Below are 14,909 nucleotides of genomic sequence, written 5' to 3' on the forward strand. Positions count from 1 at the left end.
ATATATACAACTATGCATGCAATTTGTCACCAATCGCAACATTAATTCAATGCTACATATTCCCACACTACACTGTGTCGTCCATCACAAGGCAGGAAAGCATTCCACCGTGTCCCCTTTTCAAGAAGCATTTTCCTCTCACACTTCGCGTCACAGAGCCAACTCAGATTTAGTTGTACAGTAATATTAACAAGCATTCTTTAAGTCACATCGGTGACACCGTGTGGCTCTGCATTTGTTGCATGTAAGGAAATCATAGTAAGACAGCAACCATTTCATTTGGCCGATACCAGTGCAGTTTTATTTATTCTTCATTGTGTCCATTATCCATTTTTTTTTTTTTAAATTTGTGACACAGCAGCTAAAGACATAGTGATGTCATCAGCTAGTTATCTTATTTGCACAAGTTATTCAACAGGACCAATATGGAACATCCAGCTGATAATCTGGATAATATTGATATTCTTTTTCCTTTTAGACTATTTTCTTTTTGACTTTCTTAAAAAATAGAATTCAGACTGTTGGTCAGACAAAACAAGACATTTGAAGTTAAAATGTCAGACAGCAGTCATTACAGTCACCACAGCTGAAATTATCGAAAATATAAGTGAATACATTTGTTTCTTTTGATATATTTCGATAAGTATGTTGTGACCAGGCTGTTGGATGCATGTGTGGAATCCTATCCTATGTGCTCTCTGCACTCATCACTTGCTCTCACAGCTATTCCTGACACTTGGAGTTCAATGGGAGGGGCAGGGTGGCAGTAGACTAGGAGATCACTGAAGTGGTCAGAAATATGGCATGGTGACCTTGTGTTACAGCAAACCAATTGGACAAGGCAGCTTCTCACTGAGTGAGCAAAGACCTAAAGGCAGTGACCTCTGAGAGCCACAGTCAAGAGGGAAAAAATGGCATGCTACTAATGCTCCCTGAGCGAGCAGTCAGAATCTGTCCAAGCTACCGATTTGCTTTAATAAACCAGCTATGAACAGAAAAGCTTTTCCCAGTCACCTGAAAGAGTTATAAAAGCCTTAAACCTATACTAACTAGCTGGTAATACCCTGTAGTCCTCTAGTCAAGCTATCCATATGAGTCATGCCAGTCATGACACACTAATAGCAACTCCACAGAACAGCACACCAGAGACAAAAATGGAGAGCAAATATGTAGCAAAGAAGATGTTCTCGTGTTACTTGTTTTGCAGAGGAACGAGTGTTACAAAATGTTTAAAGGGAAACTATCCAGCAGAATACCACATCACATCAGACCAGGACTGACACACTGCTTTGAGATATTGTTCAAAAGAAAGGAAACACTCCAGTGGTATACAGATGCTCGATTTAAAATAAAAAAAATTTAAAAAAATGATGAGCTGCATTGTTAGTAAGAATTGTGTGAGTCCAGATGCAGACTTTCCTACTAACAGCAAAAAACAGTTCTCAGTGTTTGATCTGCTGTTTGCTTAACCAAAGACACTGAGACTTATGGTTTCCTGTAGACTTGTGAATTATAGGAAGGCTCGAGGAGTCAAGTCGTTTGAGTTAAAACATGCAGCGAGCTGGAGTCAGCTGGTGCCTTGTACCCCCAAATCTCGGTTTTCAGATAAGGTTCCACTCGGAGATGAGTGCAGACAGAGAGAGTTTTGTGTGGCTTGCACATTTCACAATCGCCACATTCCATCTGCATGCATACTTCTACACCTGTCTGTGCCTGCTGCCTTTTAGTTTCTCTCTGCTTTGAAGACACCTGTTTCTGTATACTCCATCCAACATGATATCCTCTGGCTGCCAGATTTGTTCCTCAGTTAAAACTAGTCAAAGGTATGTTCATGACAGCTGTTAAGTGCTGAGCGTCTGGCCTTGGACTCACCCGTGTTGTGTTGGGCTTGTTGCTGGGCCACAGTTTCGCTGCTAGCACTGTGTCCCATACTATGGCTTCTGTCCCTCCTGGGCTGCCAGGCGCTGCCTCTCCTGAGGCCAGCGGCAGCAGAAGTAAGACTAAAGCCACCTCGCTCTCCTCCAAACAGACAGAGCTCCTGTAACTCAACACTGTCTTGACTGCTCACTTGCGTCGTTCAGTCTCTACAGTCTTTGCCCTCCCTTCAGCTTATGTTATTTCTCTCTCACACCCTCCCTCCCTCCTTCTCTCTCACTTTAAAACACAAACACACTCACTCAGTTCTTTGGTCCCTCCCTTCTTGGAGCACTGACTTCATAAATAAGGTACACCAATAAGATAATCCAGCAGTCTGGAGTGCCTTTCATTCCTTAGAACTGATTTTTTGAGGGCAAAGTTCGAAGCAGGAGATCTCTGAAGCTTGGCCGGATCAGACATCAAGGATAGAGGGATTTCAAACGCAATGGGACCACCCACTTCTACCAATTTACAGAGTGACAAAACATTACTGCCTTAAGGGCAAGGGGGCGGGATCTGCAGGGTGAGGTAACTTGAGAAGTGGAAGGTGAGCTGAGCCAAGGTGGAGCTCAGTGGCAGAGCAGAGGAAATGGCACAGTGCAGGTGTCCAGTAACTCCCTGTGGATTGTCCGTTAAAGCAATGATGTGAAACTCCGCTTCACACCAATAGCTCCCTAGTGCAAATGTTTTTGTTTCAAATTAATCAAAGCTGGTTACAGGGGAAAAAAAACAGCCCAATGTAGAGTTCGCACTTGCTTCTTACTTAATATGCTACACCTCTTATTAAAATCCAGTAAATGCTGTCTAAGGACATTACTCTCACATCTGTCCTCATAAGTGCCAGATGGGGAAGCATGACTGAATTACACATTGTGTGAGAGTTAGTAGAGTTCCCTCTTTCAAGCCGACAGATAAACATTACAAAAAAAGCATGTTCATTTTTTCTACTGTGACTCAGAAACAGTTTAGTTGGCAGAAGTCGTTCGAAGTCTACTCAAAGAACAGAGGAGTCTACTGTAACAACATGTTCATGATTTTAAAAACCCAAACATAATGTTAAAGGATTGAGGATAGGGAGATAAGAAAAGTTAAAACAGCACTGGAATAATAGCATGCTACTTCCATTGTACTGTATATAGCAAGCTTAAACTTGAGGTTTTTCAAGAAATATTTAAAGTGAAGAGGAGCGAGAGAACAATCCGTATGTTTAAAGGACATAAAAACTCCAAAAGAAGCTGACTTCAAAATGTGGCCCACACGGTAGCGCCCTCTACAGTCAAAATGCAGCAACACAACTCTGACGCAGGAATGCGTGGAATGCACAAACACAAGTGGGCTTATTGGTACAAGGACAGTAGTTAGCACAACAATCCTTGAAATCCTAACAAAACAAACAGGATGATAACACCTTTGGCAATTACTGTAGAGTACTATCATGGTACTTAAATACTTCCCACTCTTTCAGAAGCACAGTGGCAGATGGAGACAAGCACTTTGGGTTTTCAAGCAGCTTGAAAATTGTGAAAATATTAACTCAATTACTCAAAAGAAAAACCCACACTGCTGTCACAATGACAACCCCAAAACACAAACATGTAGAATGATTCATCATGATGAAAGAGCTCTGCGGATCGAAACATAAAAATATGTGAGCCTGTCAGTTTCTCAATAGCATCACTTTTAGAGCAGACCTGAGGAGGAAGTGCAGTTTATTTTTACTGCTTGGCCACAGTGCCAGGCAGGGATGAGTAGATCGAGCTTCCTTAATCTTCTCCACCATGGCCCAGTTATCTGGGCCATACATACAGCTATGCTCTGCCCTATTGTGGCACTTCAATGAATTAAAGTAATATGAGATTAATTCTTAGAATATGGCCACAAATGTTCTAAAACTTAAACACAAGATATACTGAAAGTACAGAAAACACATTCTTGTTTGAAGGAAGGTAAACAGCGTTTACCATCAACGTGATAGACAAAAAAAAGTTTACTCACAACTATATTCAGACTGCACAGCCATCCCAGCTATGTTTTCACAGATGAATAACGATTCAGTCTAGAACAAAAGATCCTCAGGGCTAAATGAATGGGATGGTGATACTAAGACGTCTACAGGGTGAAACGATCAGTAGTGAAAATAGACACAAGGCCACACTGCAGTGAGTGAAACCAGCAGCTCGACTCACCTACGGGTGTGTCTTCTGGGTATGAGCCAATCAGATAGCTGTACTGATAAATGGAGCTATGCGTCACAAGGACAGTCCCTATATGGGCATCCTCATATTATCAGATGGCATTTCTGTTAAACTACAGAAGCTTCTCTTTGTGTTTGTTGTAAACCTTTTCCACACAAATTAATCTAGTCAAACAAATAAAATATTTAATCGTAACATAAAATTTGGTTTTCTTACCATGATTTTCCATCACTGTGCAAACTCAGCAGTCAACAGCTCCTGAAACAAGTATTAAGCATTTAATATTCATTTTAAACAAGTATAACAGATTTATTTGTTATAAGATGTTCCAGTTACTTCTTTCACAAACATTAAAAATATGTTAGACTTTATAACTTTTATTTCTTGTTTAAAATGTTTTAAGAGATTCAGAAAAAAACTAAAATGAAACAATATCCTATTTGTTGAAATATCAATCCCCAAAACAAATAAAACCATTGTTTAGTGGGGGGGTGGGCAAACAGACAAAAAAAAACAAAAAAACAAAAACCAAAACACCAAGGTGAGAGCAGTCAGTGAAACCGCCACATGTTTGCTCGTATAGATTAGATCAGGGGTAGGCAACTCCAGGCCTCAAGTGCCGGTGTCCTGCAGGTTTTAGACATCACCCTGTGTCAACACACCTGAATCAAATCATTAGTTAATTCCCAGGCCTCTGGAGAACTTCAAGATATGTTGAGGAGGTAATTTAGCCATTTGAGTCGGCTGTGTTGTGATCAAGGACACATCTAAAACCTGCAGGACACCGGCACTCGAGGGCTGGAGTTGCCTACCCCTGGATTAGATGTTCTCTGCAGCTAATGGGGAGAACACTGAAGCTAAACAAAAGCTCTCCTTTTAGCCAAGACAACATAGGGCATTAATTAGCTCAAACACTGACTTCAGATCAATTCTAAAAGCCTAAAAGGCACAAAAAAAGTCACCATTAAGAGAGTATCAGGCAGTTGTAGTGTTGCAGAGAAAGGGAGTGCACACTCTCCCAGGAACTAAGGCACATATATAAAAAATTAAAATGCTCACTAAATAGTCTTTGACATAAAATGCTTTTCTTTCTCCGTTGCTGAGAAGTTATCTGGAATTCTTTACTTCACATAAGCACTTTGAGATAACCAAGCAAAAACTGTTACTGTGTGACAGAGTGAGACACTGAGTTCATAATCTCAAGTATAATTTAACCCTTTAAGACCTACCATAGCACCAAGTCCGCCAGAGCTTATATTATATTTTTACATGCTGTGGAGCCATTTTTGAGAGCATTTCAAGTTGCTATACATCAATACAACCATTATAGCCCAAATTTTAATGGTATGTCTGCATTAAGTGCATAGTAATTACATAAATTGCAAAAAAGTGCAATAAACTACAAAAAAATTGAAAATCGTTTTTGCTGAATAAGTTCTAAAAAATAAATATATTTTAAATGTAAATAAAGTTTAAAAAGCTGAATATATTTTTAATGCTCTCTAAAGTATAATAGCTACAAAATAAATCAGAATAAAAATAGCTTGCTAAATGTAGCCGAAAGCTAAATGTGTAGTTAATCCGTATCAGTGTTTGTTCTGACAGCAAATTTTGATTTTGTTTTAGTGGCAGTCTTTTGACTAAAACGTCATTTTGTGTTAGTCCTATTTTAGGCATTGTAACCCTTTTAGATTGAGCCCCGTTTTAATTTGGCTAAAAATCATAACATTATCACAGTTGAGTGTTTTTACCGGTAAAAGTTGTGCCACATGGCTTATAAAGTGTCTTATTTTCCTTGATATCAAATGTGAATGTGTCCATATGTCCACTCTTCTCTTCCTGTTTTCTTATGAAGACAGAGAGCATGGGAGCTTCTCCCCCCTCCCATCCTGTTTTTGTCACAGACACGTCAAATTGCAAGCCTAACCTTGTTGCACAAGGAGGTTAATTCTGATTGGCTCACTTCCAAACCTGGCCCGCCTCTCTACACAACTTAAATCCAATTGGAGCTTGTTTCACTAGAACATTTTCCTCTTGAATTTATTTAGTCATCGTCTTGCTTTCTTCAGAAAAGAAAGGGATGTTGACGAAAACTATGCCTATATACAGACCTATATACAGTTCACTTGTTAAGCTGGCCTGTCGGGTGAAGCATGTTATGCCAATATGCATTTTCACAAAAATCTTCCGGAGGTTTATTTAAACCCTGTATGAGTTACCACAAAAATGTATCTGTGCAAAAAATGTGAACAAGCTCTACTTAAATCTCATTAACACCAAACTATCAAACAGCCGACTAAATATTATAGGATTATTGTTCAGACTCACACTGAACATTAAGTCTTAAAAAAAAATATATAAATATCTTCTGTTTTTTTGACATTTCTCGTTAATGTTCAAACATGGCTGACACATCATAATTCAAAATCAAAAAGTAATTAAACTGCTTTCAAGGGACTAATGGCAGCATCGTCGTCCCCAGGCTAGCAAATCACTGTTCTTAATGTCATGTTGCTTTAAGACCAAGCAGCTGGGTGGATTGGTGACTGATCATAGTTAAGTTCCAGATGACAAGGTCAAACAAGCAGCTGACATTGACAAACTGACAGTGTGTGTTTTCTCTCCCAGGGAGCATCACAGGAGCTATTCACAGCATTGCTCCGCTTGCCAGTTGGTCAGAAACAGTGGGTGCGGCTACATGGTGACATCAACAGAGGTGGGTCCTAACAGCAGTATCATGCTGCACTTTGGAATGTCAAAAGTCTCCTGCGAACAAACTGGTATAACCCCGCCCGTGTGACTGAACAATGTGTACATTACAAAATAAAAGAGTGAGTGTAGGTAGGCGAGAATTAGACCTTTTCTTTACTTTTCTTTTGATGAAGCACAGGATGTTCTATGTGAATTCAGCTGCAGTCATGATGAAGAAAATGCACAATAAGCCAATAATTGTTATCTGTATGAGATTTGTATTTTAAAATGCCATTATGAGTCAACTTACTTTGACTGAAGGTCATTGATTATCAATAAAATGCTCCCCCAGAAACAGCGACCTTGAAGTTTTTCCTTTTCTGACTTCTGGTTCCAATGGGGAAAACCTCAGCAGCAAAATGATCCTGTCAAGTATACAAACATTCAGGAACATAAGGCAAGACACAAAAAGTGAACTTCCTTGTAGATGAGCTGCTTTGAAAACCTGCTGAGTAAGCAGTTTATGAGATACAGTTTTAGTTTGTGCCATTTCCTTGGACTGTAGCAGAGATCCCCCCCCAAACACCACTGATGAAAAAAGGAAAACAAGTTGCTCATTTACGATAAAACATTCATTACCTCACACTGAAACAAGAGCACCAACTCCGCTTTTGAACTTTGAGTTTGAGTTCAGCAACTGTCCAACCCCTCTGCCTCAACCATTTTGGTTCAGTCCAACTGGTTTGACAAGTCTTGGCCTACATGCTCAACAGCTGTAGCTGCGCTGTACTTCACTTCAGCTATTCCACTTCTCTTAAGCATATGTTTACTTAAACATGTAACTCCTAGGTATTCCCCAAAATGCCAAACATCCGCAACAGTGCACTAACTCAAAACACTGACATCCACTATATAAATAGATGCACACTGTTAATAGTAAGAATGCGTGCAAATGGCATGTAAAAATAGGTCCTGCTTGCCTAATGATAATATTTTTATAATTACTAATAAATCTGTTCAATCTGACCCAATACCGATGCATAGTTTTATTACTTTCTTCCTGATAAGCAATAATAAATAGATAAAGGCTTATTTCCAACTGATGAGTAAAGAAAGAAACTGATACACAGTTACACTCACAAATAATTCACTAGATCAAGTTCAGCACTAGGGCTGAATGATATATCGCATTTGCGATAATATCGCGACATGATCAAGTGCAATTTTCTAACCGCAAAGGCTGCGATTATACTCTGGACATGTCCAAATTCATGGGCTGCATCCTCCTGAGGCCGCATTTGTAGACCGATTACGTCACAGCGACGTGCCGAAGGCTGTCCAAATTACTACCATATCCCAGAATTCATAGCGCGGCCCAGCCAAACTCCAGTTTCCAGCAATGGCGGCCGCTACTAAGTTTTAAAATTACTCATACTAATCTTTCTGGGTCACAAAATAAACTTTTAACATATTTTCAGGCGAGAAAGTAGTTGTGTAAACATCAAATATCTGCTCGGTTTATCAAGATATCCCATATTTGCAAAAGTGCTTCGACGTTTTCAGAGGCGTCTGCTACCCACCAGCTCGACAGCTAGCCGGGAGCTCGAGGGTTACTGATGCGGCCGAGAACGGCACAACTCCCGGCACATCATTTTCAGATCACCGCGGAGTTTCGCTGCTCGGGTTAAACGTAATATATAAGTCACTTAGACAACCTAAAAATGTTATTGTTGGGCTTTTTTCAGTGTTTTGTTTGTTCGTGAGTAAATCGGTTTGGCTGAGATTAAAGTTATTAGATTAGATAAAATAAAACTTTATTAATCCCCCGGGTGGGTTCCTCCTTGGTTTTTACACAGCTGACTAAACGTCAAACAGAAAACTTATTAAACAGAAGTATGAGACAGTCGAGAATTTACACCAGTGTCTGGTTATATTTTAGATAGCAAGAAGCAGACGGCCGAGTTTATTAAACTCCACCGAGACAGCGGTGACGCTAATCAGAACTAGACCGTCCAATTTCACGCCTTTAAACTTTAAAGGCGTGTTTGTGTGTGTGTTTATACAATTGCTATTATGTTTGCACTTTATGTGTAATGTTACTGACTGCAGAGATCAGTAAGATGTGTGTATTTTTTATTTATTAGTTTTATTTATTTAATATTATTTTTTAATTGAATGACTGTCTAGTAGTTCACAGATGTCGAAAAACTGAGTGTGGTAAAGCCACTGATTTTTTTTATGTATATTTCTGCAATCTGCACATTGTACTGACTTTCATTTTAATGTTTACACCAGGGTTCCTTGTCAGCACTTTATGCTCAGATGTTTGTAAGCTAAAAATAAACTATTGTGTATGTTCAAATATACTGTTGTGATTGAAGAAGTTAAATAAAAATGTCAGTCATCAATTCATGCATCACCTCATGTCATCATAACAGAGGTCTGTCTTCCAGGAAAGAACAGTTTAAAATTAATGTAATATAGTATTGGCCATACTATATGATGTATTGCTTGTCTTTGTTTAATAATACAGAAGACAAAGACCTTAAAAAATAATCGCATATCGCATCGCAATCGCAATATTGGGGCAAAAAAATCGCAATTAGATTATTTTCCATAATCGTTCAGCCCTATTCAGCACCATTGCAACCCAATTCTGCTCTCAAATATCCTCTGAGCACTGGTGCCGGCTGGCAGCACAGCAAACACAGAGGTGAGTTAATGTGCACCAGTTTATGTGCATGTACAAGAGTGTGAAAACCAGAACAGCTGAGCCAGTGGACTGAGGCCTTGGGACACCACGTGAACATGTGCAAACACACGCACACAATCCTGTCACTGCTTTACAGAACAACCAAAGGTTGAATAGGTGATAGCCCAGCCTCTGATTTACCTTGGTTTTCAGTTAGTGCTTCCATGTTAGCTCTGTGACTTAAACCCACATCACACAACTTAAACAGCAGCTAGATTTTCAGGTCTGGTAATAGGAACAAAGTTATGTCCTCACATTTCTGTGAAAAGCAGATTTTTTCTGAAGCATGGTATTCAAAAAATCTTGTATTTAAATCTGGGGGATAATGCCACAAAAGTATTATAGTCGCATGACTTTCAGGGGGAGAAAAAAAGCGTTTTGAAACTATTTTTGTGGAAAAGTCAGCAGACTTTAAAATCAGGTTTCATTGAAAAACATTTTTACTGGTGATTCTGTATATGCAGTTTTTATATTCCAGTGACCAGTGAAGTTAATTTAGATAATACTGTGTACAGCCCTTACCAAGATAGTTAGTGTTAAGTGGTATGCTAGAGCTACCTAATCTCAAGTGCGATATGAATTTTTTTGAAACATTTTAATCGAGGATAAAGTAAAGAGAGCAGAAACAACAAAACAACATGTGACCAAAACCAGAGCTGTGACGTGGCGACATGGCTCAGGCCTCTCCAGGTAATGATAACATGTTAATTAAGGCTAACAATTATTTTTACCTGAGAACAGAAACATTTGTGGAACAAAACCTGAAAGGAGTTTATTTTAAAGCCATACTTCACTGCTACTCTGTGGAAACATTACAACTACCAAAAAGTGGCAGTTCAACTAAGGAAAAGAAAAATATGCAGATTGTTAAATACTTCATCTACAATATTTAGCCCAAATATTACACTCTGTTAATAGATCCTAAGAGTGGATAATTTACTTATAAATAATAAAGTTTAAGTAGAAAAGTAAGTGTACTTTTTATTTGCAGTAGCAATTCATTAGCATGGCATTTATTTAGCAACACAGACATTTTGCTAATGCCAGGTGCCAATGAAAATGTAATTATACAAAAAAAAAAATCCATGTGAAGCAAAAATGTAACTTTAGGGTTCTGAGTTCGTTTGTTTTTAAACATATTTATTTTGGAGCAAATTTGTAGAACTTTCACAGTTTTCCATCAGATGTGACTACACAAGTAATTTTATGGAGCTTCTTTGTGCCAATTAGTCATAAATTTTGAAGGACTTCTCCTTCATAACAGACGTTTCAAGCATCCTCCAAAGACATGCCGGACAGACCCATTTGAAAATTTCTTTGGAAACAAGCTTCAAAATAACTGCAGAAAACAATGACCTGAAGGCCTCACAAAGATGGTTGCTGAGTGGAAAAGTTTGATTCTGGAAGGATTGTGTTTATACTTTGAAGGAACCATTGAAATATATCATATCAAATGTATCGTAACAAAATATTATTGTCCTCTTGTTTACTGTAGTTTTTAATCTCCAAACACCTGAAATGATCTCAAATTCAGCAAAATTTTCCACTTTTGTCTTTTTGGGGTTTTTTTGTTTTTTTTAATGTGTTTTAGGCAAGAGCATGACCTTTTTTCAATGTGTCAATTATCCTTCTTCAACAAAAAAGATTACTCCTTGAGCCACTTAGACTTTTATCTAATTTGGTTGTCACTTTTCATAAAATGCACATCATGAGACTCTCACAGCTCCACACACCCAATCCACAGTGATTACTCTCATGAATTTAAACCAGGTCCAAGAATTTTCCTTAAAAATAAAGTTAGCACTTCAAGCTGTCAACATACTTTGTTAAATGTCGACCTGACTCTGATTTAATGGAACTAAAGCAATGTTTAATGATGGCAGATTATGTTAAAAACTTGCAAACCATTGCATAATGAAATATGTTTTTTTGAATCATTTCTTTTAAATGTCATTTCATGTTTTTGTTAGCACTTTTAGTAATGCGAGATTCCTTCAAAAAGTCTGTCTTTAGCTGAAATGCTGCGGTTGTACTGCACTGGCAGTTCGTAAAGTTTTATTTTTTATTTTTCCCCCTCACACAATCGTGTTTGTTCACTGTAAGCTCCCAATTAGCTCACTCTCAGCTCATGGAAAAAGGGTCAGGGTTGTGCAGAGCTGAGAGGCGCACAATCAGCCATTGTGCTGCCTTTATTGTGCAGGCCTGGCGATCACTAAATGAAGCTATGAGTAACTGCGTAGCTCTCAGTGAAACACTTTCATCATGGTGCCACATGCATTCGAATTTAAGTCCCACAGCTCCACAACATTAAAATAATCACATTTGAGCTATTTATATCCCACTAACCCTTATGTGCAACTGTTTACAAAACTAGCCTGTTTTACACTTGCACGCAATTTTTTAAGGCTCGACAATATCTCTCACAGCATGAGAAAAAAATATATAAAGCTTTTTTATATATATTTTCATATATATATTCTCTAGCTTTTTCTTGCTCTGCATTAATTACAAGAAGGTGGGGAGAGGGCAAAATTAAAAAGGGATTACAGTTCTATAAAGCCAACTTTTAAAATTTAGTGACAAATTCAACTGTGACAAAACTGATAGTTGATTATCTGCCAAAAGATCAATCATGGCAAACAATTAGGTGGTTATCCCTTTTCCCACCATTTGAAAAATATGTACCTTCAAAAAGTCCTATCCTATAAAGTCTCTCAACGTCACTTCATAGTGTTACATACCTTTAGGTAGTCTGACTTTTATGGAATTTTTCTCGTATGCTTGTTCAGTGAGTGTGGTCCTGGTCAAATGCAAAAAACCACAACATCCATCTGAATGCATATCCCAACAACAGGACAATGCACAGCTGCCTGTCTAGCACAAAAACAAACTGTGGCTCCTACAGGGCGTATTACTGTTTTCAAACAGGTCTAAAGGCACCGGGTGCCTGTCAAGGCATGTAGACCGATATGTGAATGGAATGCACTTCTCTGGAAATCAAATGGCCTAGACCAACAGGGCCCATTTCGACATTAGTATAATGCGATGTAATAACTCAGAACGCTTGATCTTCTTTCTTAAGATCTCTTTTAAGTTATTCAAAAGTAAGGCAAAAAAAAAAAATACAAAAAACACAGGATATGCTAATTGTGTAGTAGTTGCTGTCTGCACTGAGAACGACATGTAAGAAGCATTGAAAGAAACTATTAGAAGGTTATTTTCAGCTATTTGGCATCGCCCTAGCCAACGTTACGTGTACAGTAAAGGCCAGGCAGGTACAGGAAACTACATAACAGAAGCTAATTGGGGGAAAGGTCCTGTGAAACTATTTCGATACACATTCCTTTACGTTGTTTTCTGTCTTCCATTTCATTTTCTCTTTCCACCCTGAGCAACCAAAAGTTGGGTATGTTCCCATGAAACAGAAACGTATCACAGCAGCACCTGTACAAAAGCTAATCCCTGGCTGCTGCTAACTAAAGTTAAGTAAGAGCCAGCAACAGGTGGTTACTGTCCTCCTACTGTAGCATTAGCTTTGCTAGCTAATGTAAATTAGCTTACAGTTGTTGCTCAAGCCCCTAAAGACCGATACAATGTGTTGTACAACGGTGACTCACCTTTTCCCGTACTCGGTCAGCCTAGGTGGTATTTATCCAAAAGGCTGGTGATTTTTCCGTTTTTGTTCTGTTTGATTGAACCCTTCTTACTTTTGACACTTGTCGCTGTTGTCCATCACAGGGGAGAGAGCAAGGCGGAACTAGCTCCAGTAAGTACCTTTGCAACCAACCCGAGCCCCAAAACTAATTTTCGCTCCAAAACACATGCGGCAAGAAAGCATCGCCTGAATTTAACTCCAAGTGCTAAGATATGCCGAATAATACTTTTGAAAGTTCTTTGCTAAGACTTTGCTGCCAAAAGGTGTTGAACGTAAACTCGCAAGGGAGATTAAATACTGTCGCGCATGCGCAATTCTTCAAAGGGTGCTCGCTCCCCCACAGAGAGAAAAAAAAGCCAGACGCAAACCTCAGAAACCACGTGATTTTTCGGGGCTGGTTTGGTCAGTTTTGTGGAGAAAGTTGAAAAAGTGTGGTTCAGGTTTAGGAACTGAAACGCTTTCACTACAAAATAACCCCATAGATAAGAAAACATATATATATATATATGTTTTCTAATAATTAAAGAATAAATAACACAATACAAGAATAACGGTAGTTTTTATTTATATAACTGCCTTGAATATGCGTAATTTTAAAATCCTTAAATACTTGCCTGTGAATTATTGAAATTGGTGAAACTGAAAATTAAGCATATGTTATATTTTCTGGACACCCTTTAAATACCTGGGATCAAAAGTATTTGCACACCTAGCCACTATATATTTATTTACCTTCTATATCAGAATATTTCATATGTTGTTTTAACATTAGGTTAATCATAATGTCCACACGTGGCTCAGAGTTGATTGAGAAGTGAAGAGGCACTCAAAAAGTATTAAAGAAGATAATAATACTCAAAAAAGCACAACTCTTATGAGAGACATACCAGAGTTGGCTGGTTTGCTCAGATTAGCAAGTGGGTTTAGTTAAATAAAAATGTAAGAAGGTTAAGTCATGATTATTGATATACAGCATGGCCCAGCTACTCCTTTACCGAGTCCCCTGGTATTAATCTGACTGAAACTGCTGAAAAACAAACAGGCACTGGGTGCCTATTACAAGCAAGAGCTGAAGCTAGCAGTGGTAGCAGTGTCTCTGGGAGAACAACAAGGGGAAGGTAAGTTATGCAGTGCTGTGCAAAAGTCTTGAGCTACACCTCATTTCTTTGCATTCTTTCAAGACAATGGGAAATGGGTGCATCAATCTACTGAAACATGTGCAAACATAAATGTATAGACACAACAATGAAATGAAAATGAGTTAAAGGACTAAACTTATGAGTGAAAGAGCATCCAGTGTCCAAAGAAAATCTGTGAAAGGCTTTTTGAAAGCCTTTATATCTATTGCTCAAGACCACTTAAAAACAGTTTGGCTCCTTGAAAACAAAAGAAAAAAAGAAATGTACATTTACAACTATCTAATGATAATTTTGCTGTAACAACATGTATATTACTGATTACTTTGTGAATCACTTAACTTCTGTGCCACATACAGTAAGTTAAGATTGCACATTTTTCAATACTAGCAATTTTTCCAGTTGCTTTGATACAATACAGATGAAGCAAAGATCAAATTTTCATTGAACAGCTTTTACTGTAGAGGTTAGAATGCACCACAGGTATTAAAGGTACTGTGCTGCAGTGGTTTGAATCATATCTTTTAATCTATCTACCAATATATTCATGCAAATGGGGAGTC

General features: G+C 38.4%; 1 protein-coding gene across 9 annotated transcripts in view; it reads right to left on the bottom strand.

Moving 5' to 3' along the window:
• Positions 1-13,558, bottom strand: part of phactr4a (phosphatase and actin regulator 4a) — a 36,937-nt gene extending 23,379 nt beyond the window's left edge. For 6 of the 9 annotated variants that reach the window (XM_082521373.1, XM_082521372.1, XM_082521371.1 and 3 more), the window contains exon 1: positions 1,873-2,102. In XM_082521373.1, the coding sequence (XP_082377499.1) occupies positions 1,873-1,930 (58 nt within the window). In that variant the 5' untranslated portion in view covers positions 1,931-2,102. Of the gene's footprint in view, positions 1-1,872; positions 2,103-3,912; positions 4,044-4,328; positions 4,371-7,113; positions 7,229-13,172 lie in introns of those variants that run through there. The other 3 variants (XM_082521368.1, XM_082521369.1, XM_082521367.1) reach the window with 3 other exon arrangements.
• Between the last annotated feature and the right edge of the window lie 1,351 nt (positions 13,559-14,909).

The sequence above is a fragment of the Aulonocara stuartgranti genome (assembly GCF_965226115.1).
Source record: "Aulonocara stuartgranti genome assembly, chromosome: 22".
Lineage (NCBI taxonomy): Eukaryota > Metazoa > Chordata > Actinopteri > Cichliformes > Cichlidae > Aulonocara > Aulonocara stuartgranti.